The sequence below is a fragment of the Oryza glaberrima genome, chromosome 1 (assembly GCF_000147395.1).
Source record: "Oryza glaberrima chromosome 1, OglaRS2, whole genome shotgun sequence".
In the NCBI taxonomy this organism is placed as follows: domain Eukaryota; kingdom Viridiplantae; phylum Streptophyta; class Magnoliopsida; order Poales; family Poaceae; genus Oryza; species Oryza glaberrima.
In genome coordinates, this window is record NC_068326.1 from 8,104,573 (window position 1) to 8,127,091 (window position 22,519).

The 22,519-nt window shown below is 42.8% G+C and overlaps 3 protein-coding genes across 3 annotated transcripts; 1 reads left to right on the plus strand and 2 right to left on the minus strand.

The window, feature by feature from the left end:
• The first annotated feature begins 5,715 nt into the window (after positions 1 to 5,715).
• Positions 5,716 to 9,218, plus strand: LOC127761866 (uncharacterized). Its single transcript, XM_052286202.1, has 8 exons — positions 5,716 to 6,013; positions 6,136 to 6,228; positions 6,617 to 6,695; positions 6,792 to 6,870; positions 7,653 to 7,692; positions 7,770 to 7,904; positions 8,216 to 8,353; positions 8,838 to 9,218. The coding sequence occupies exons 1-8, from the start codon at positions 5,862 to 5,864 to the stop codon at positions 9,121 to 9,123; spliced, it is 1,002 nt and encodes a 333-aa protein (XP_052142162.1). The 5' UTR covers positions 5,716 to 5,861; the 3' UTR covers positions 9,124 to 9,218.
• Positions 9,219 to 13,147: 3,929 nt separating this feature from the next.
• Positions 13,148 to 13,879, minus strand: LOC127760012 (uncharacterized). The gene has a single exon (XM_052284220.1). The coding sequence runs from the start codon at positions 13,877 to 13,879 to the stop codon at positions 13,148 to 13,150; it is 732 nt and encodes a 243-aa protein (XP_052140180.1).
• Positions 13,880 to 13,947: 68 nt separating this feature from the next.
• On the minus strand, positions 13,948 to 21,003 carry LOC127760024 (myricetin 3-O-glucosyl 1,2-rhamnoside 6'-O-caffeoyltransferase AT1-like). The gene is made up of 2 exons (XM_052284233.1): positions 20,706 to 21,003; positions 13,948 to 14,300 (listed from the first exon to the last, which is right to left on the minus strand). The coding sequence occupies exons 1-2, from the start codon at positions 21,001 to 21,003 to the stop codon at positions 13,948 to 13,950; spliced, it is 651 nt and encodes a 216-aa protein (XP_052140193.1).
• Positions 21,004 to 22,519: the final 1,516 nt, after the last annotated feature.

Consider the following 22,519-nt stretch of genomic DNA (forward strand, 5'->3'; position numbering starts at 1 on the left):
CTAATTAAGCCGTCATTAGTACATGTGGGTTACTGTAGCACTTATGGCTAATCACGGACTAATTAGACTCAAAAGATTCGTCTCGCTATTTCCCCCATAACTGTGCAATTAGTTTTTCTTTTTATTTATATTTAATACTCTATGCATGTGTTCAAATATTCGATGTGATGTTTTTAGAAAAAAAATTTTGGGAACTAAACGGGCCCTAGATATATATTTCGTTTCTGTATGCTTTTCTACGTACACAATCCTCACACTCCAACACCCAGATTTTGACTGCGTACAATAGTTGGCAATGCAATCGGAGTAGAGGAGAGGAAGAGGAAACTGCCTGGAAACAGGCAGCTGGCGTGCGTCATCCTCTGCGTGGAAGAAGAGAGCAGCAGCAGCAGCCAACATCACCGAACCAATTGGCGTCCGTAATAATAATCGACCATCTCCCTTGCTGCCGTTTCATTTTTCTTTGTTCCGTTAAACGTTTGCATCTGCTGGAGATCTTTTCAGGATTGCATCAAATTAGATGCTCCAATCTGCTCTGCCTTTTTATTCCATTCTCCATGGCCCTGTTTTGTTACAAAGTTTTTTTTTCAAACTTGCAACTTTCCATCACATCAAACCTTTCATACACAGATAATTTTTCTATCACATCGTATCAATTTCAACTAAACTTTTAGCCCATAATTTAGCCTGTACTTTCTTCGTGCAAAAAAAAAACATAACCCGGTTAATTCTAACGATAATTCAATAGAGAATAAGACATAATCTAACACGATGAAAGACATCGTGCTATATCATGTTAAACGCTAATTAGGTTAGATTTTTTTTGGACGGTAAGAGTACTCGTCTTCACTTTCTCTAACTGCATTCTCATCCTCCTGTTTATTAGTACTAGTACTCATAAGCTAACCAACAAACCTTGACTTTGGAAGTCTGGAGCACTTGGTTTGCGGATGCTAATATAATTATGCGCGTATCTGGACGAGATTATGAGCTGATGGCAAGGCTAATTAGGTCTCGGCGACTCGGCCGCTTTTGCTTGTAATAAGAATAATTAGGGTTTTTGATCTTTATCTGGATCGATCGGAAGAACCTTATCCTCACGTCGCCTTCTTCTTGGTTGTTTTGTCCGCTTGGGTGGGAGTTGTTAGCGAGTCATCCCATATCCAAGCGACTATGAATATATACTTCCATTTCTACTGTCATCGATCATCAAGAGGGATTTCTCTATACCATGTCTAAATTCTTCAAATTAAGTTTTTATTATTAAAGACATGGATTATTTTAGTTGATTTTGGCTTCCTGCATTTCAAAGAATTCATTAAGGTTGGTATAAATGGTAGAGAGTAATGGGAACATCTATTGATTATAAGTAGTTGGTGAGAACGTGTATCATTCAGATTAGCTCGGTCAATTATGTTGGTCGTACTGTTCGAAAGGGGGTGTGTGGTCATGATATGCAATTAATGTTGCATAAATATAAAGTTTTTGTTTGGAGCAGTATGATTAATTAATGAAAAATCTCCACAGCAACCAACTCTCTAATCGCCGGTAGCTAGCCTTTTCGGAAGCAAAAAGGCTGGTAGCCAGGCCTTATTTGTGGAACAAATGCAAGTGTTTAAATTCACATCATTTGAAAGAATTACTCCATCCGTTTCTAAATATTTGACACTGTTGACTTTCTAAATATTTAACACCGTTGGCTTTTTAATATATGTTTAACCATTCGTCTTATTCAAAAACTTTTGTGAAATATGTAAAACTATATGTATACGTATAAGTATATTTAACAATAAATCAAATGATAGGAAAAAAATAGTAATTACTTAAATTTTTGAATAAGATGAACAGTCAAACATATTTTAAAAAAGTTAACGGCGTTAGATATTTAGAAACGGAGGATTATTTAGGAGGACGATCTAGAAAAAAAAGATACATTTCTCATCCACATGCTCGAGTAACGAGCGGTTTACTATTCAATGCCTGATTTGTATGCATAGATACAATAATGCTATACGTAAAACAAAAGGGTCAGGGTTATATGATGATTAATTTAGAATATTTATTTCTTTTAAGAATTTATAATTTTTGGTTATGTGATGATCAATATGTAACCGATTAATGATGATGCAAGCTGGTATACATATTTCCTTTAAAAATATATAGGTGTGTAAAGTAAATGTAGCGCGCGGGTCTTTTTTTTCTTCTCCAAATTGATTCCATCTTCGTATATCAACTATCGCATTACCATTGTTTCCAGATAGTGAAAGCAAATGTTATACTATCTCTCCAATTTTTTTAATAGATAGGCTTTTAATATAATATTATTTGACCATTCATCCTATTGCATGTTTTATCATTAAAGAGACCTATATTTTAGCATATTTACACTAATTTTTTAAATAATACGAATGATCAATGTTATTGTAAAATTCAATGATGTATGTATATATATACATATATATATATATATACATATATACATATACATATACATATATACATATATATATATATATATATATATACATATATATATATATATATATATATATATATATATATATATATATAGTCCTATAATTCGATTAATATTAGCATATTACGAAATATTTGAACATGGATAAGACAATTCTTGTCCTTTATAGCTTGCATTCGATCCTCAGATGGCTTCATATAGTACATTCATTGAGGCAAAACCTACCACTTTATAACATGACAATGCCATCAACTTCGCCACAACTGTCACTTTCCTCCTCAAAATGTAGTGTTAGCATCATGTATGACCCTAGATGGCCGCATTTTTGGACCCTATTGTCCACTGGTGCCACCCTATCTTAGTTTTTGGTGTGAAAAGCTTATTTACTTTTCTGTTATCCCGACCTTGGACAGAATTTTCAACATAAAGCAAAATCATAGAAACTTCTTTAGTCTCACCCACTATGGAACAAGTTTCAGCTTGCAAAAAAAGAAGGGACTAATTTTTAGGTTGACGTACAAAATACATCTTCATTTTCTCTTGCATTTTATATCGTGCAAAAAATTTCCTGCATTTATTTATAATGTATGTATATCATCTACTCTAATTTGTTGAATGGCGATAATATGGATTCACTAATGCAATCAAACTGTAGAACGTTAGCAAAGTCTTAGGGGTCCTTTGGAACGCTGGATTTTCATAATACATTGATAGGAAAAACATATGATTTAAGTGCCTTGTCACCTCGAATCCTATGAATGTAAATTATAGGAATAATACATCAATGGCTGTTTGGATGGAGCATAGGAAAAACACAAAAATTGCAAGAAAGAGATAGTCACAAAAGAATTTTTTCCAAGAGATTAAAAAACAGAGGAATGGGTAAAAACATTGGAATATTTCTTATCATAGGATCGCATATGAAAAAACAGAGGATTTGAGAGTACATAATTTTTTAGATATATAAGTTTGGATGGGGCAAAGAAAAAGTATAGGAATTGTTTTGAACAAGCAGAGCATACAAATGTAATAGAAGCCTACCAACATTTTTTATATGAAAAGAAACAACCAATTTAATTCCAGGATGAAGTATTTGACAGTTTGACACTAAAACAAAATTCATACGGAAACATTCAGTTAGATTGGGACACATTGTGAACTTGTGAAGCGATTCATCGAGAGGACAGCAGCCAGCAGCCCATGAACAGGAACGTGAGCGCATGTTCAACGGCCGAAGATGACGATAGCTACGATCCAACGGTAGCAAGCAGAGATCAGCCAAGACATTGTAGTTGGCAAAGCAGGACGTGGCAGCTTAGAAGAACTTCAGCGATGCAGTCAAAGCAAAATTGTACTTGGGACGATGAGCCCCCTGATTTTATCATTGACTCTTTAGTGAACGATGTAACTATATTAAATGAATAAAGTCTGACATATTATTTAAAAAATATATATAAGTTTTATTGATTAGTGCAAGGACTAAACAATCATGAAACTAGCTGACAGACGAGCCTCACACTAATGGGGCCATGCGGTCAGTTAGCTATTAGAGAAGCTCAAATGTTGTTTGCCCTTGTTCATCATGCAGAAGAAATTTTAGCAAGTGGTCTGAGTGGATACTTTTTCCCCATTATTTTCATGTAATGGTGAATGAAACATTCCTTCGAACTTCCCGCGGATCATTTTGAGTGGTCCGAATGATAGGGAAAAACATATTTCCTATCTACCGTGTTCCTTTGAGAACCCTTTGAAAATCCCGATCCGAATAAGTTCTGAACCCTTTTAAAATCCTTCAAGACTTATATGATTTAAAACAATCCTTTGAATTTGGGAGTTCTAGAAGAATTTGCGAGAGCAATTCCTAAGCCTGTATATAAGTTCTTTCTACGGAACCCAAATCCTACGAAGTTTCTTTGTTTCAAAGGAACCCTAATTTTATCTCGTTGTAAAAGTAAATTTGATTGTACTCGAACTACACCCTACATCTCAAAATATAAAGAGATATTGGAACAGAGAGAGTACAAAGGCAATATTTCACATTTAGGGTCCCTTTATAGGATTGAAATCCTACAAGAAATCTTCCTATTTGGCTTTTTGATTCAAAGGATTATAGTTTTTCAAATCCTATATGATTTCTATGGAAGGACTCATTGCATGTAGGTTTTAAAGGAAATTTAGCAAGAGATCCAATCTCTTGAAAAAAATTTTAAGTCTCTCTCATCCGATTCCTGTGTTTTGTCCCGCGGTCCAATCAAACGATTATTCTTGTGTTTTGTAATTCTTTATTTTATACTTGTATTTCTATTAAAATCCTATATATTTTTTCTATTCCTTCATTTTTTTTTCATTCCTACGATTCAAAGCAAGCCTGTTTGCTATCCCCTTTTCCCAACCCTTCTTTCTCGTTTTCCGCGCGCACGTTTTTTAAACTGCTAAACGGTGCATTTTTTTAAAGAAATTTCTATACGAAGGTTGCTTAAAAGAAATCAAATTAATCCATTTTTTTAAAAAATAGTTAATACTTAATTAATCACGTGCTAATGGACCGCTCCGTTTCCGTGATTACTGTTTGTGATGGGAAGAAGGATGTGCGAACACAGCCTTAAAAGTTTTGTAACACTAGATGGATGTGCCACTTGGATGTCCATGTGGCTCATCGTCGCAGCAACAACCAAAATGAACCAACTCCAATCCCAACATCCTCATGGCCATAAGGCTCGCCCGGCATGGCCCACGGTTGTCGGGCCGGCACAGCACGATTGGCACTTCGGGTGTGCCGTGTCGGTCCACGTGCCGCACCTCAGGCCCAAGCACGGCCCACCAATTGTCGAGCCGTGCCGTACCGGCCCGAAGGTATGGGTGGCTGATCATGTCTTTTTTAAAATAAGTCCATTTACCCTCCCTTCTCTTTGGGCTGTGACACATATATAGCTAAAATAAGTCTATTTTACGTCTCTACTATTTGAGCCGTGCCATATAATAAGCCTATCTTACCTCCCTATTCTTTGTAACGTGCTTTACATATGGGTAAGAATAAGTCTGTTTCGCATCCCTAAACGTTGGGCCAGGCCGGCAGGCCGGCACAGCGTGCCGAGGAAGCAGCCTAGGCACGGCACGGGCACGACCAGAGTCGGGCCGTGCCGTGCTAGACCGGGCCAAATTTACCGGGCCTTGGGCGGGCCATCGGGCCTCAGGCCATATATGGCCATCTATACCCCTGAAGTGGCAGGGAGGCGCCGCCGCAAAAAACCCCACCGGATCCGCCGCCTCCTCCGCCGCGGTGGCGCTCGCCGCTCGCCGCTCGCTCTCGCGTCGCCACCGTTTAATCCTCGCTTCCCCCCATCCACCACCGCGGCCGCCGCTTTGCTGCAGAATCTCAATCCCCATGGCTCTTCCACGAGGCGTCCGCTCCCCCAAGCCGATGGCCGCCGCCGCCGCCTCCGCCTCGCCGCCGCAGCCGAGGCCCGGGCACATGCTCGTGCTCGGCACCGGCTTCGTCGGCCGCTACGTCTCCCAGCGCCTCCTCGCGCAAGGATGGTCAGCTACTTACTTCCCCTGCTCCTCCATTTTGGATCGGATTCTGCTGCTATTGCCGCCGTACGTTTCTCCTAACGATCAATCACGATTTTGCGGCTGGATTCATTGATTGGTGGATGCAGGAGGGTGTCCGGGACGTGCACCAGCCCTGCCAAGAAGACGGAGCTCGAGATGCTGGGCATGGATGCTTCGGTCTTCGATGCCACAAGCAGCAGGTGCTGCTTCTTCTTCTTCTTGCTCTTCTTGTTCTTTGTTCCTTCGAGGTTAGATGCACAATAGTAATTGCAAATTCTTTGCGCCGATGTGATGTCTGCCATCCCTCATTGTTGTTCAGCATGCGTTGCTACATTTTTGTGTTCCTGCACATGATTTGTTGTGTTTCGAATCCGTTTACATGATTGCTGATGTCTATGTCAATTTACAGTCTGACAAATCTCCGGTTCTTGTTCTTGTTCCTTTTAGGTTCGATGCACAACTCTTGTGCTGATATGATGTCTACCATCTCTCATTTGTTCAGCATGTGTTGCCAATTTGTTTGTGTTTCTGTGCATTGTTATGTTTCAAATGAGTTTACATGATTGCTGATGTCTATGTCAATTACAGTCTGACAAATCTCCGGTCTTTGCAAGATGCAACTCATTTGCTCATCTCCATTCCACCCATCCCGGGAATTGGTGATCCTGTACGTTCTCAATTACTTGTTGATGTCAGTTCGATTGACTTAAATTCCATCTAAATTTAACATAATAATGATTAAATTTGCATCTAATATCTACAGTTGCTTTCTTCACATTCCAACCTGCAAACTACACTAAGCAATAGTAACCTTCAATGGCTATGTTACCTTTCTTCAACAAGTAAGTGCACATATGCTCATCTGATCATCTCTAGTATGACCTGCATAATTTCAATTCGTCCTTCAACTGTAGCAACATCTTTTTTATGTTAGTTTTCTAAACACACATAATATCTGCTTCTCGTTCCATTAACATAGAAGAGAAGTTGGTGGTGTGGGCCTTTTTGGTGGTATGGGCACAACACAGCAACCAAACTACATGGCTAGTGGACTGCTGTTTCTAGGGAAGAAAACAAACAACCGTTACCTAGCTAACACAGAAAGGACTACTTGAGTAAACTAGATAAGCAACCATATCCTGCCTAGTTCACTCCCTAAGAGATATTGAGCTAGTAAAATGTTGCACGTTTGCTGCCAAACATACGGCTATTCTCTCCTTCCTTGGTCACCAGGATGACACAGGTGCTGGAACCTTTTATGTACCAAGCATACCAATGACCAATGTGGAATCAAGAATGAGTTTATCCAGACTGGGATTCCTCCCTGGACTTGTGAACTGACCCCTGCATTGCACCAAGGTGTGAGTAATTGTCACCTGCAATGGCTAGCAGAAATTGTTTTTTCCTTGGTTCAATGCTCGATTCGATCTGAGGTACATCAGGCAACAACACCATTTTCATGGCAAACAATGCATCATACTCACATCTCTTATAAAATCCTAGCTAGCATTCAAAAGTCGATACCAACTTTTCAGGTTAACTGAACGTATCATAAATGTGCAAACTAGCCCTGAAAAATTTTTCTGCCATACAATAACTTGTAATTATTATTATTATTTTTCAGGTGTGTATGGTGATTGTGGTGGTGCATGGGTTGATGAGGAGTAAGATAAGTGGCTTTCTGTAAGTGCTTCTGCAATAATTGTTTAACTGAAAGCTGAAGAATCTGCTATTCATGCAGTCATACGGTGAATCCGAAGACTGAGTCTGTGAAATTAAGATATGCTGCCGAAAAAGGATGGTTGAATGTTATAGATGACTTAGATCTATCAGCCTTTATATTTCGTTTAGGTGGAATATATGGGCCAGGAAGAAGGTTTCAGTCTGCTAAAATTTCAATCCATTTTATTTTGTAGTCTTTGAACCAAAAGTTATATTTACTCCAGAACTGCATGACTTGGCTACTGAAATTCTGAATTCCACCAATAAAATCAACCTTTTAAAATTAAAGATTTGGAGCACTTTTTATCTGATTTCAACCAATACGGTGTACAACTTGTGCTACAAACTTGTCAAGTATGTAATGGATGAAAATGAGAACTTTTTCATGGGAGGCTTTTGTTATAGTTCCCAATACTTGCTTTCTAAAAGTGCCACTATTATGACCCTTTGTGTTGATTATTGCAGTGCAGTGGACACAATAGCCAAGAGCAAATCTTTGTCACGAAGACAGAAATCGAGGGAATCCAAACAGTACACTGCACGAATTCATGTGGCTGACATTTGTCAGGCTATCCTGGCTAGCATGAGCATCAGAAGTGCAAGGTTTGTTTGTTTATTTTTTATTTTTTACTTCAGGTCTTCAAAACGGCTGCTACTTTTCCAGTTTTTCTGCCTTCAATCATATTTTCAAACTAGTTTGAATCTTCCTTAGTATTACCTTGTGCAACTCTCACAAGAACAAATTATGAGACTGCACTGCCAAAAGAGACTCACTTTGGCTGTATATCTGTCCACAGCACAGAACCATTTTCATAATCACTTTTCCACAAAATATTCAGGTATCATAAAATTTCTATGTAGTAGCAACCACTGTTTTTATTAGTAAAATACTGTATCTGAGTATAACCACTTTGGGTTCAATATTTGGTTGTGGTGTTGTATACCATCAAACCAAGAACTAAAATCAGGTCCTGATACTGATAGTGTTACTCCCTTTGTAATCCCAGTAACCTATTTACGTACCTTTCTACTGGACCTTTGAAGGTTGATAACTGATTCCATGTATGTGTGGCAACTTTATTTCTAGGAGGATATACAACGTAGTGGATGACGACCCTGCCCCAAGATCTGAGGTTTTCGCATTTGCTCGGAGCTTGGTTGAGAGGAAGCATCCTGGCCTGATAATGGATTCTGTAGTACTACCAGCTACTCAGGACAGAATCGTAGCTGCTGAGAAGCGGGTCTCTAATGCTCGGCTAAAAGAGGAACTTGGTGTAAAGCTTCTTCACCCAACTTATAAATCAGGCCTGCAGAGTATTTTGGATTCTTGGAGTGTCGAATCTTCTTTTTCAAATAGGAATGTTGACGTTTAGCATGTGTATATAACTATGTGAATTGTTTTGATTTTGTACTTTGCTGGAACTATGAACCCAAAAAATTATATATTCCATTATGTCCTCTTCCATTCGAGTGACTGGTTCTGGGCATATACTCTATATTATATGCATCTCAAACTTGCTGTGACTTAAGTATCCTGGATAAATCTTAGATTTATTTATTTATAGAAGCGATGGTCAAAGATTTATCCACCGATCGTGCAGTCGATGACAATGCCGCCGGCTAGCCTCTCGGTACTCCGGTACGGCACGGCGTCGGGCAGCGTGCTATACATTGAGCTTCCATGAGTTCTTGATATATGGACTGGATTGATAACACAAATGCTATTAGATGTGTAGATTTCAAATTAATCTATCATTTTAGCTTTATCCTAAATCAAACATATCTATTTTTGCCTAGTTTATACTACTTTGTAAAGACTGAATTTCAGAAAACCGAGTTTTGGGATCAATGTAACGCATAACCAAAGATTTTATTTATTTTTCACATAATACCATCTCTTCAGTACCATTAACACAAAATCACTGGTTTTAAGAGTCTGGAAGACGACACGATCGAGGGCAGAGCTAGCTAGCCTAGCTCGGCAAAGGCAAACCAACTCATTGCCATGCCTGCTTGCTAGGCTCGCTGTAATTCTGCATTTGGTTCTTTTGCTCTCTTTGGTTACGATTAGTGGCCTGTAATTTTTCCGCAAGTAGCATAATAAGACTATATATATACGAGTATTCTTACTAAACAACAGAGATAATGCGCAAAAAAAAATTATCTGAAAAACAAGAGTTATGGTTCATTATTCAAGAAACAATAAAAAAATGAAGTGTTTTATTAATGACTACTAACCCCAGAGTTCGGTCAAGAATATTGAGGAAGAGGAAGGTGAGATATGGGCCAGTTGTTGGTAGGTTTAGGAGAAAATCACTTCGCGTGTATCATTAATTTTTTTTATGGAAGCGAACCGATTTGGCTCTCCCTGGTGAGCCAGCCTTTTCTCACCCCTTTGGGCTAGTTCACTCCTTGGAGCTAGGATTTTTTTGGCGATACCAAAACGATTAGCCTTACCAGGCCAAGCTAGGATCCCTCTATGTCAGCTAGACCCACTTGTCAGGTTGAAGCGCGGCCTATTAGGGCCGGGACATTTAACTCCACGCCACTTTTAAGATGTGGCAATTAATTATTTACCACTCGCTGTCTATAACATGTGGGCCCTCATGTGTCTATGACATATGGGTCCAGTGGTAAATAATTTAGCACCACTCGTAAGAGTGTTAAATAGTTTATTATTCCATTAGGGCCTCGCGTGGACAATCGCTTGTTGACCGTGCAATAAGCGGGGGCGCCTAGCAGGCGCGTACGCACTGCTAGCCCTCACTTTCCTGACCGCCTAATTATCTATATTAGTTAACACTTAACACACTAATGATAGTAATTAGAAAAGATTTTTAAGATTTTTTTACTAACAGATTAAAATTTTTTTAGTTAGATTTAAAAACTTTCAATTTAAGATTTAAATTTTAAAGTCAAATTTTGAAAACATTCAACTCAGATTTGAAAACTTTCAACTTAGATTCAAAAACTTTCAACTCGAGATTCGAAAACTTTCAAGTCTAGATTTGAAAATTTTGAAAACTTTCAACTTGAGATTTGAAAACTTTCATCTCAGATTCGAAAACTTTCAACTTGAGATTTGAAAACTTTCAACTCGAGATTTGAAAACTTTCAAGTCCAGATTTGAAAATTTTGAAAACTTTCAACTTGAGATTTGAAAATTTTCAACTCGAGATTCGAAAATTTTCAAGTCTAGATTTGAAAATTTTGAAAACTTTCAACTTGAGATTTGAAAACTTTTAACTTGAGATTTGAAAATTTTTAAGTCATGATTTAAAACTTGCTAGTTGGCACGAAAAAAAATCAGAGAAGGAGAAAAAAAATCGCAAAAAAGGAAAAGACACGCGGAAAAAAAAAGAAAAAAAAAAGGAGGGGACGGACGTGGTAGGGGCCGCGCGCGTGGGCCGTGGGCCGGAGTGCGAATTAGCTCCGCCGGCAATAAGCAACTCCTACCGCCATCTTCCTCGCTCGGAAGTCGCGGGGTTCACATTCCCCTAGTCTTCTTGCAAGTTGAAGGACGAAACCCCATGGCGCCCCGATGACCGGAGGAGCGGCTCGTCGTGCACAGGCAGGTGCATTGACATCATCTTCACTATATTTATCGTTCACTAATGCCATGTATAGTCGCCTCTTTAATTAATTATTTTCCTTGATTTAATAATAAAATTTGGAAATTATAACTGTATATATAGGAGGCAATGAGGCATATGACGTTCTTTTATTTTGAACCGGTCTTGCTTATTAGACGCTGGTGAATGGTAATCCATCTAGTCACGTGTAATAGCTGTTTTAGCCTTTTTTTTTTAAAAAAAAGCCAATAAAATAGAACAATTTACACGTGTTCGAGGAAACAATAAGGTGAACACGTGAATTTGATATAGCGCTTGTTTGTCCTTCCTTTTGGACTAACAAGGGGCTAAATCCTTCGAAATGCAATAAACAAGATACGTGTCAGATTAGATATCTCTGGCCTCTAAAGAAAGAAATCGCTGAGTCAAGGCTATGCTTTGGTCTCGTATAGTCATATTCAAAATATAAAGGCAAATACTGAGGATCTACACTGTTTTCATATATAGTTCCCAAGATGGTTATTTTAATAAACTCTCGATCTGTCATAGTTTATGTTTTCTCCTAGCTCGTCCAAATCATAGGCATTAGCACGAAATATTCGTCTTAATTAACTTGTTCCCCGGTGAAATACACGAAAAATTCCTTTTGACTTCAGACCATCGCAAAAAAGCAAAGCCACAAGGCTCTCGCGTCATGCCAACACCGCCGACAATTTCATCATTTAGTAATGCCGAAGCGATTTTGTATATATGAATAAATCGACTGAGATCCATATTCATAAAGGATTTCAACGAAATCAACTGATTTTCCGCATAATTTTGTGGTAGCAATTCTGAATAATGGTTTTTCCGCTTGTTAACCATGTGTTAACACCTAGAATAAGAATATAAAAACGGGATTAAATTTGAAAATGACTCGGCTTGCCATGCGAGGCCGGTTTAACAGTACTCATAGGGTCGGTCAAACCGACGGCAGGTAATCGGTCTGACCAATGGCATGTGGCCGGTTAAAACGGCAGAGTCCGACTCCAAATCTAATTAATCTCTCTTGGGGTTTCTCCCTTGGACTTAATATTTTAGAGTCCTAGCTAATTGATCTCTACGTTTAATTGAAGGGAAAAGACCCTGGGAAGCAAGTATATCAAGTATATCACTCCTATAAGTATTGAGAGCCAAGATCAATTAAAACAATAATCAATCAATCATCAAAATCAATTTATTACCTAAACCCTCTATATTCTGCATCTTCCTACTTCTTGCTACCTATTCTAAAGTATATTTTCCTCCGGTCCTTCAATTGTTCTCATCTCTATAGCATTAGAGGGCATCCTAATGGCCTACTAAGTTTAGAACAAACCAACGTGCGTATATTCTGACGCTGTCTTTCCTGGGTGTTTGTTTGGCGGCATCTACCTTCTCCTACTGTGGCGCGTCTCCGTGTGCCATTGTGAGTTGCACATAACGTGCTCAAGTGTGATGGTGCTATTCGGCATAATAGCATCTTCGGCCAAACATACCGGTGACTTTTTTCACTAGTAATTTAGGAATTACGAGTGTATTTCAAATACATGTGAAAAAATATTCTGAGTTCCCTATAAGGCACTTATAGGTTTGAGTACTTTCCCGACCATTTTCATCCTGAGATAGGCACATGTATGCGCACAGCTCATTAATTAGTTAAATCAGAATTGCATTCCACTATTGCAAAAAAACAAAAGACAGCGGAAGAATCATCATCCTTATTATTTTGTACTTAGCAAAATTTATTCAAATTCAGTCAAATTTCTGAAATATTGAACCCCGCATAGGCAAACTCCATTAGAGTTCAGATTTTAGAGGTGATCATGCCTGCCCGCTTCACCGAGCTACCACTCGCTGGCCGGAGACCAAGATACTCCGCCGTCACCGGCTTGAAGATCCGCCCCAGCCGCTCGCCGTCGCCGGCCTCTAGAGCGGCGGCAAGCCGCGGCCACACGAGAACACTGGCGAAGCACGATCCGTCGCCGCCAGGGCGCGCGATGATCCGCACGAACCCCGAGCACAGCCTCGCGCCGGAGGAGGAGGACGCGGGCAGCGCCATCGCGGCGTGGCCGTAGCCGAAGTCGGTGTCCGCGGCGAGCGACGGCGCGAACGCCGTCACGCTCACCGTCGGGCTACCCAGCCCGACCGTCGCCGCCTCCACGTACCGCTGCTGCTCCTGCTCCGGCGCCGGCGCCTTGTGCTCCTCCACCCAGTCCACGAGCTCCTGGAAGTGCTCGTCGTACGCTGGCGCGGCGATCGCGCGGCGCGCCATGGACGCCACCTCCGCCAGGGGCTTCCGCTGGATCTCCTCCATGGTGGCCTCCGCGACCGTGTAGGCGACCACGTTGCCCACGTAGTTGCGCGTCGCGGCGCGGAGCTCCGGCGAGGCGAGGCGCCGGCGGCCGTCCACCCACCAGCCCATGCGGCAGTGCGCGTCGTGCTCGCGCACGATGCCGGCGAGTGCCTTCCACAGGTAGGCCGAGATCGCCTGCACGCGCGTCGCCCGCTCGCCGTCAGCCGCCGGCAGGCTGGCCATCTCCTGGAGCCGGGTGATGTCGGCCGCCTCGACGTAGTACAGTCGCCGGACTAAGCTCTGGTCCCTCGTCAGCACGTTGATCTGGCGCTCGCCATCGCCGTCCAGCGGCGTGAACGCCTCGTCGAGCGACGCGCCATACGACGGCGTGGCGCGCGGTCGTGGTTGGGCCGTGCTCCGGCGGCGAGCGTTCCCGACCGCGCGACGAGCATGCTCAGGGCGCTCCCATCGACGACGACATGGTTGGTGCCCCACGCCACGGTGAAGCCGCCGCAGGCGAACGACACCACCTGCACCGACAGCGCCACGTCGCCGGCGTACGGCAGCAGGATCTTCTGGATCGACTCCCCGACCCTACTGTAGTCCAGGCTAGCGAAAGCCACGTCGGCCTCGCCGATGACGAGCTCCGCGCCTTGGTTGTAGCTGTTGAGATTACATGCATATAATGATTTAATCTATTTCATAAATAAATCATGATATTACAGATAAAAAATAGTATGAACGCATCATTAGATCTACACATGTAAACTACACAGTATAACATGAACAGATCAAATATGCGCAACATATTGAACACGTACCGAGGTGACGGAAAGACCGGCTGCTCGGTCGAAACTTTTCGCAGGCGTCTACGAAGGCACGCAGCACGCGAGCGAAGAGGAAGACGAGCCATCGCGGATGAACAGGGAGCAGTCGCGCAAAGCGCTTCCCAAAAACCTTATTGCCGCCTTCTCCCAGTGCAGGACGTCGAAGGCAGAGGTTCCGGAGACCTACTCTCCCGATCGCAGGTGCACGCCAGCGAGCGGGATGGAGTAATTTACGAGCGACGGCGCAGTACAGAGTAGGAGGCAAACCCTAGATTGATTTCGCGTGTGTTGCGTGAAGACGGCGGGTCGGTTTATATAGAGAAGGGTCGCTTGATCAGGGCGCCCGCACGATCTCCACTGCGCGTAACTGAACCGGATAAGTCGCACGTAACTTATCCGGACTCCACGCCGTTTGTACGCACCGGATTTTTCGGAACGTTTCCAAAACAAAAAGAATCCGAATTTGCAGCAAAACAAAACTGCAAAAGGAGGCTGCATCTGCGCAAGGTGAGGAGGCAATTTTGGCGGACCATTCGACGCGTACGTCGTGCACGCGCGCCGCCTGCCCTGCCAGGCGAGGCGAGCGAGCGCGCGCGTGCTCCCCCTCTTCTCTCCACCACACATGCTTCAAGTGGCTAGGAGGGCATCCTCCCTTTTAAGGAGGTCCCCCTCTCCTAGAATAAGCAAGGTGGTACTAAACTCCACATGCATGCCATCCCATGAGGTGGGCTTTTGTGATTTTCCAAAGAATTAATCTTTGAGTGGGCTAAGGCCCATTCATTAATTCCAACAATCCCCCACTAAATCTCAAAATCCCACTGAAATTTACCTTTTCCAATGTACTGTTTATATACCAGCGGTTCGATGAAGACCGATTAAGGTTGAACATCCACCTAGAACTCCAAGCTACACTTACTCACAACTTGAACAATGGACCATGCCTTGAATTGTAAGTCTTGTACAAGTAAGTTTCACTCAGAGTCTTATCTAGTACTAGACCGTCTGTAGACTACCCCTCGGGTGGAGCGTATAAGTCATACTCCTAGGTCTATAGTAAGCTTCCTAGAAGATTCACCCAAAATCTCCATAGACTGCGACCAACAGTCAAGCTCACAAAGGTGAGTTCTTTCAAGAATGCTCTGCAGGACAACATCTTCGCTAATTAAAGCCAACAGAACTCATTAAGACATAGCCAACCTGCCTTGCAGCTCACGAGAGTACATGCATTTTCACTTAGAGAGGGTATAGATTGGTACTCTCCTCTAGTTTACTAATGGTTTGTTCTTCCCAGATTCTAATTCACGGGATCTCCGATCACATAGACTGGGTTACCACCATAGTATAACTCACATGGGTCTCAAACCCATCTCCTTCGATGCATTGTCTATCACATTTCGTGATAGTCCCTTCGTGTAGGGATCTACCAGGTTTCTAGCTGTTTGGATGTAATCCAACGTTATAACTCCGGAGTTTCTTAATTTCCTAACAGACTTCAATCGTCTTTTCACATGTCTAGACGATTTCATATTATCCTTAGAATTATTCACTTTGACAATTACCGTTTGATTGTCACAGTTCATAAGGATAGCCAGCACCAGTTTTTCAACAATAGGCAGATCCATTAATAGATCACGCAGCCATTCTGCCTCAACAGTAGCAGTATCCAGTGCCGTCAGCTCTGCTTCCATGGTTGACCTCGTCAAAATGGTCTGTTTGCAAGACCTCCATGAAACAGCACCACCACCCAGTGTGAAGACATATCCACTAGTGGCTTTGATCTCATCACATCAGAGATCCAGTTAGAATCACTATAACCCTCCAGTACCGCAGGATACCCAGTATAGTGAAGCCCCAATTCCACAGTACCTTTCAGATAGCGCATTACTTGCTCAAGCGCACGCCAGTGATCATCTCCCGGATTAGAGATAAATCGGCTCAACTTGCTCACAGCAAAGGAGATATCAGGCCTAGTTGCACTAGCCAGGTACATCAACGAGCCAATGATTTGGGAGTATTCCAGTTGATTCCTAGCAATTCTCTTGTTCTTGCGAAGCAACAAGATAGGATCATAAGGTGTTGGAGAAGGCTTACTATCAATGTAGCCAAAGCGATTCAAGATCTTCTCCACATAATGGGACTGCAAGAGTGTAATCTCATTCTCACCTCTAATTAGCTTAATGTTTAAGATAACATCAGCTACTCCCAAATCCTTCATATCAAAATTTTGAGACAAGAATGATTTAACCTCATTTATCACCTCAAGGTTTGTCCCAAATATCAGTATGTCATCAACATACAAGCATAAAATAACTCCCTCACCCCCACCATGGCGATAGTACACATATTTATCTGCCTCATTGACCGCGAAGCCTGCAGATGTCAATGTTTTGTCAAATTTCTCATGCCATTGCTTAGGAGCTTGTTTCAGACCATACAAAAACTTCAACAATTTGCACACCTTGCCTTCTTAACCTTCAACTACAAACCCATCAGGCTGATCCATATAGATCTCCTTATCCAGCTCTCCATTAAGAAAAGCTGTCTTAATGTCCATTTGATGAATGAGAAGACCATGTGAGGCTGCTAGGGAAAGTAGCACACGAATTGTGGTCAATCTAGCAACAGGTGAGTAAGTGTCAAAGAAATCTTCGCCTTCTTTCTGAGTATAGCCCTTAGCAACAAGCCGAGCCTTGTACTTTTCAATAGTACCGTCAGGCCTAAGCTTCTTTTTGAACACCCACTTGCATCCCACAGGTTTACACCCATAGGGTCGCTCTGTCACCTCCCAAGTCCCGTTAGCGATAATAGAATTCATTTCACTACGGACAGCCTCCTTCCAGTAGTCTGCATCAGGAGATGCATAATTGACTTAGGAGTGTCATCCACGAGGTACACAGTGAAATCATCATCAAAAGACTTAGCCGTCCTTTGTCTCTTACTCCTTCGAGGAGCTTCACTGTCATCCTCCTCAGTGACATGTTCATGTGTATGTTCAGTTTGTTCTGGTGGTGTGATTGAACTAGGAATTATTTCAGATGGTTGGCTCGAACTACTATGTGTATCCTTCATTGGGAAAAAGCTCTCAAAGAAGGTAGCATCACGAGACTCCATAATTGTACCAACATGCATGTCAGGTACCTCAGATTTAACTATTAAAAATCTATAGGCAATGCTGTGATAAGCATATCCCAGAAAGACACAGTCCACAGTCTTAGGTCCAAGTTTGCGCTTCTTCGTTATTGGTACATTGACTTTCGCCAAGCAACCCCATGTGCGCAAGTAAGAAAGTGATGGTTTTCTCCCAATCCATATCTCATATGGTGTTTTGTCCTTATTTCTGTTAGGAACTCTATTTAACACATGATTCGAGGTCAACAATGCCTCCCCCACCATGCCTTAGGTAGTCCCGTAGTGTCCAACATGGCATTCACCAAGTCAGTCAGTGTGCGGTTCTTCCTTTCAGCAATCCCATTAGACTCGGGAGAATAGGGAGGCGTCCTCTCATGTATGATGCCATGTTCCTCACAGAATAAGTCAAACTCGTTTGAGAAAAACTCTCCACCACGATCAGACCTAAGTCTTTTTATCCTTCTGTCAAGTTGATTTTCAACTTCTGCCTTATAAATTTTAAAATAGTCTAGAGCTTTGTCTTTCGTTTTCAACAAGTACACATAGCAAAATCTAGTAGCATCATCAATCAAAGTCATGAAATATCGTTTTCCACCCTTTGTCAACACCCCATTCATTTCACAAAGATCTGAATGTAGGAGTTCTAGTGGTGCCAAGTTTCTTTCCTCGGCAGCCTTGTGAGGCTTGCGAGGTTGCTTCGATTGCACACAACTATGGCACTTAGAACCTTTGACAATGGAAAACTTAGGAATTAAACACATGCTGGAAAGCCAAGACATCAAGCCAAAATTAATATGACATAAACGTGAGTGCCAAACATTAGCCTCATCATCCACACTGCCACAAATATGGTTCACAGACTTATTGCAGAAATCAGAAAGGGAAAAGCGGAACATGCCTCCGCACTCATAACCTTTACCAATAAAATATCCATGTTTAGACACGACTACTTTATTAGACTCAAAAACCAACTTAAATCCGTCTCTAGTCAGACGGGAGCCACTAACAAGATTCCTGTCGATAGAAGGGACATGCTGCACGTTCTTCTGCTGCACGATCTTTCTCGAAGTAAACTTCAGATCTACCGTGCCAACACCATGAACAGAAGCATGTAACCCATTCCCCATTAGGACGGTGGAACCCCGTGCGACCTGATAAGAAGAAAACAATGAGATGTCAGCACAAACATGTACATTGGCCCCAGTATCAACCCACCAATTAGTAGACTGATTAACTGAAAAAACAGTAGGTAAATTACCATACCCGCTTCCATCTCTAGTGTTGCCAATGGTCACATTAGCAGACTTAGAAGTCTGCCCTGCAGGTGCCTTCATCCCCTTGCGCTGTGGACACTTCCTAGCCATATGACCAAGTTGGCCACACACAAAGCAAGTCCTCTTATCCTGATTAGGATTGTTGTTGTTCTTCTTCTGCTTCTTGAAGTTGGTGGTCTGCTGAGCTTTGTATTTCCCCTTGCTCTTGTTCTGGGCCTTGTGCACAACATTGGCATTGGACTGCCCACCATCGCCCTTAGACGTGGCATCTTTTTCCCGAGCTTTCTCCTCAACATCAAGAGACGCTATCAACCCCTCAACGGAGTATTCCTGTCTCTTGTGTTTGAGTGCAGTACCGAAACTTCTCCAAGATGGAGGTAGTTTCGCAATAATGCACCCGGCCACAAATTTGTCGGGTAAGACACACTTAAGGAGTTCGAGTTCCTTAGCCATGGTTTGTATCTCATGAGTCTGTTCGACTACAGAACGGTTGTCAGCCATCTTGTAGTCATGAAACTGCTCCATGATATACAGATCATTGCTAGCATCAGTAGCACCGAATTTAGTATTCAGTGCATCCCACAACTCCTTAGCGTCGGTCATATGCATATATACCTCGACCAGACGATCGCCAAGAACGCTAAGAATGCATCCCACAAAGAGAATAGTGGCTTCCTCGAATTGCTTATGCTGTTCAGCAGTAAGAACTCCTTCAGGTTTGCCAGTACTCACCCAGAAGCATTTCATAGCTGTCAGCCACAGAGTGACCCTGATCTGCCATCTCTTAAAATGCACACCGGTGAATTTATCCGGCCTCAGTGCATCGGCAAAACCAGCCATAGTAAAATCACAGTGCCTATAATAAGGTTTTTGGATTGTTGAGATTATAGGCATATAATGATTTAATCTATTCCATAAATAAATGATGACATTACAGATGAAAACTAGCATGAACGCATCATTAGATCTACACATGTAAACTACACAGTATAACATGAACAGATCAAATATGCGCAACATATTGAACACGTACCGAGGTGGCAGAAAGACCGGCTGCTCGGTCGAAACTTTTCGCAGGCGTCTACGAAGGCACGCAGCACGCGAGCGAAGAGGAAGACGAGCCGTCGCGGACGAACAGGGAGCAGTCGCGCAAAGCGCTTCCCAAAAACCTTATTGCCGTCTTCTCCCGGTGCAGGACGTCGAAGGCAGAGGTTCCGGAGACCTGCTCTCCCGATCGCAGGTGCACGCCGGCGAGCGGGATGGAGTAATCTACGAGCGACGGCGCAGCACAGAGTAGGAGGCAAACCCTAGATTGATTTTGCGTGTGTTGCGTGAAGACGGCGGGTCGGTTTATATAGAGAAGGGTCGCTTGATCAGGGCGCCCGCACGATCTCCACTGCGCGTAACCGAACCGGATAAGTCGCGCGTAACTTATCCGGACTCCACGCCGTTTACACGCACTGGATTTTTCGGAACGTTTCCAAAACAAAAAGAATCCGAATTTGCAGCAAAACAAAACTGCAAAAGGAGGCTGCATCTGCGCAAGGTGAGGAGGTAATTTTGGCGGACCATTCGACGTGTACGTCGTGCACGCGCGCCGCCTGCCCTGCCAGGCCAGGCGAGGCGAGCGAGCGCGCGCGTTCCCCCTCTTCTCTCCACCACACATGCTTCAAGTGACTAGGAGGGCATCCTCCCTTTTAAGGAGGTCCCCCTCTCCTAGAATAAGTAAGGTGGTACTAAACTCCACATGCATGCCATCCCATGAGGTGGGCTTTTGTGATTTTCCAAAGAATTAATCTTCGAGTGGGCTAAGGCCCATTCATTAATTCCAACAGTAGCAGTGGATCTCGGGGAGGCCGGAGCAAGGGTTGACGGTGATGCGGCCAGCGAGCGGGAAGAAGTGGTTGAGCAACGACGGCAAGCCGGCGGCGTACGCCGCGACGACGTCGTGGAAGCCGCCGGCAGAGGTGGGTGGGTTGGGGTAGATGCAGATCGTGGAGACCTGGATGGACTGCGGGAGGAGGTCGAGGTTGGAGACGGCGAGGACGTGCGGCCGGAGGGACTCGTCGGAGGCCTGCACGAGTCGCCGGCTCACGACCTGAACTTGCAGCTCGCCGCCATTGATGCAGGTGGCCATTGTTGCTTTGCATAAGCTTGCAGCCACTATGAGTCTATGAGACTATGACCAACTCTGCAGTTGCACCGTCTTCATATATAGGCAGTGTGGGGAGCCAGGATCTGAGGACGAAATGGGGCCTTCTATATAATCGAAGCGCACTTTAATTTTACTAGGTATTTTCGCTACATAATTTTGTGTAATTTTAGGTAGGATAGCTGATAGAAACGTCTAGGGGTTTTACAGCTAACTTCACAATGTGATGGACTAGCCGGCCTGAGTTCAAAGCCATACCTTTTCTATTAATTTAATATTAGGTCATTGCCTAACATCTGTGTTTTGGTATATGGAGTACCTCTTAGATCCTACTAATAGAAAGACTCGAATGCTCCGAATCTGCCGCACCCTCCCCTGCATAACGTCTCCCTGTCCTGCCGATGTTTCCTCCTAAGAGCAAGGATAAGAGTATAGCTCACCTCCTACTATTAGCTCATCTTAAAGCCAACATATATAATGAGATTAGCTATAAGGTTGGCTACAATTTTCTTCTCCTCTCTCTATCTCTCATTTATATATTTAATGTATTTGTTTTGGAGATTGTGTTAAGCTAGCTCTTGCATGAGAGCTAACCCTCTTGATTTTTTGTTACCTCTCTCCTCCATATAAGCTTATAGTAGGCTTATAGCTCACTATTATACTTGCTCTAATCCCCAAGCCAGGTGGCAGTGAGGTGCCTCCCCTTCTCCAAATGTCTTTCCACACCATTGCTCCCACTACATCCTATCCACTGCAGATTTAACGCTGCGGCGGCTGACCCCATCTACCACCTTCCTCCCAACACCTTGGCTCTAGCAGTATAGCCCATCTGCCGCCGACCACCTCCCCGTGTGCCCTTCCGTCTAAAGCAGTCCTCACCGTCCCCTATCCCGCTCCACCTCCTGACCCCCGAAATCCTTATTCTAGAATTATTTTGATGTTGCTGGACACCGATGTTGGGAAAGATGAAGGGATCGTTGAGTAACTTGATGTCGTCGTTGCTGGTAAGCCATGGTAGCCACCTCACCCTCTCTCCCATCTATTGCCTCACCGCCCTCACTGGTCCATGCTGGCGCTGTCTTCAGGTTGTCGCTGGAGAAGACGTGCTCATCGTAGGAGGGGAAAATATATAGTGTAAACAAGATATGTAGTGAAACCTGGAATTACCACAAGATGTAAAAATAGAGAGTAAAAGTTTTACTCATAGTAACGTGAATAAATTTCATAGATCCATTTTTGTATTCTATGGTAGTTTTTATGTTTTTACGATACTAGAAAAAATACCCGTGCGTTGTAACGGGTGAAGACTATTTTAATCTTATTACTGTTATATTCTTCAGTTAAGGTGAAATTCATTATGGCAATTCGCTTGGATATATTTTCTTTTTGAAAATCATGAGGTGCGGTTAGGAGTCTGATCATCTCAAGTTAGCATGCAAGTTCTTCTAAGGATATTTCTTATATGACTCCTTTTGTATTTGCGAAAGCGAACAAACTTAAA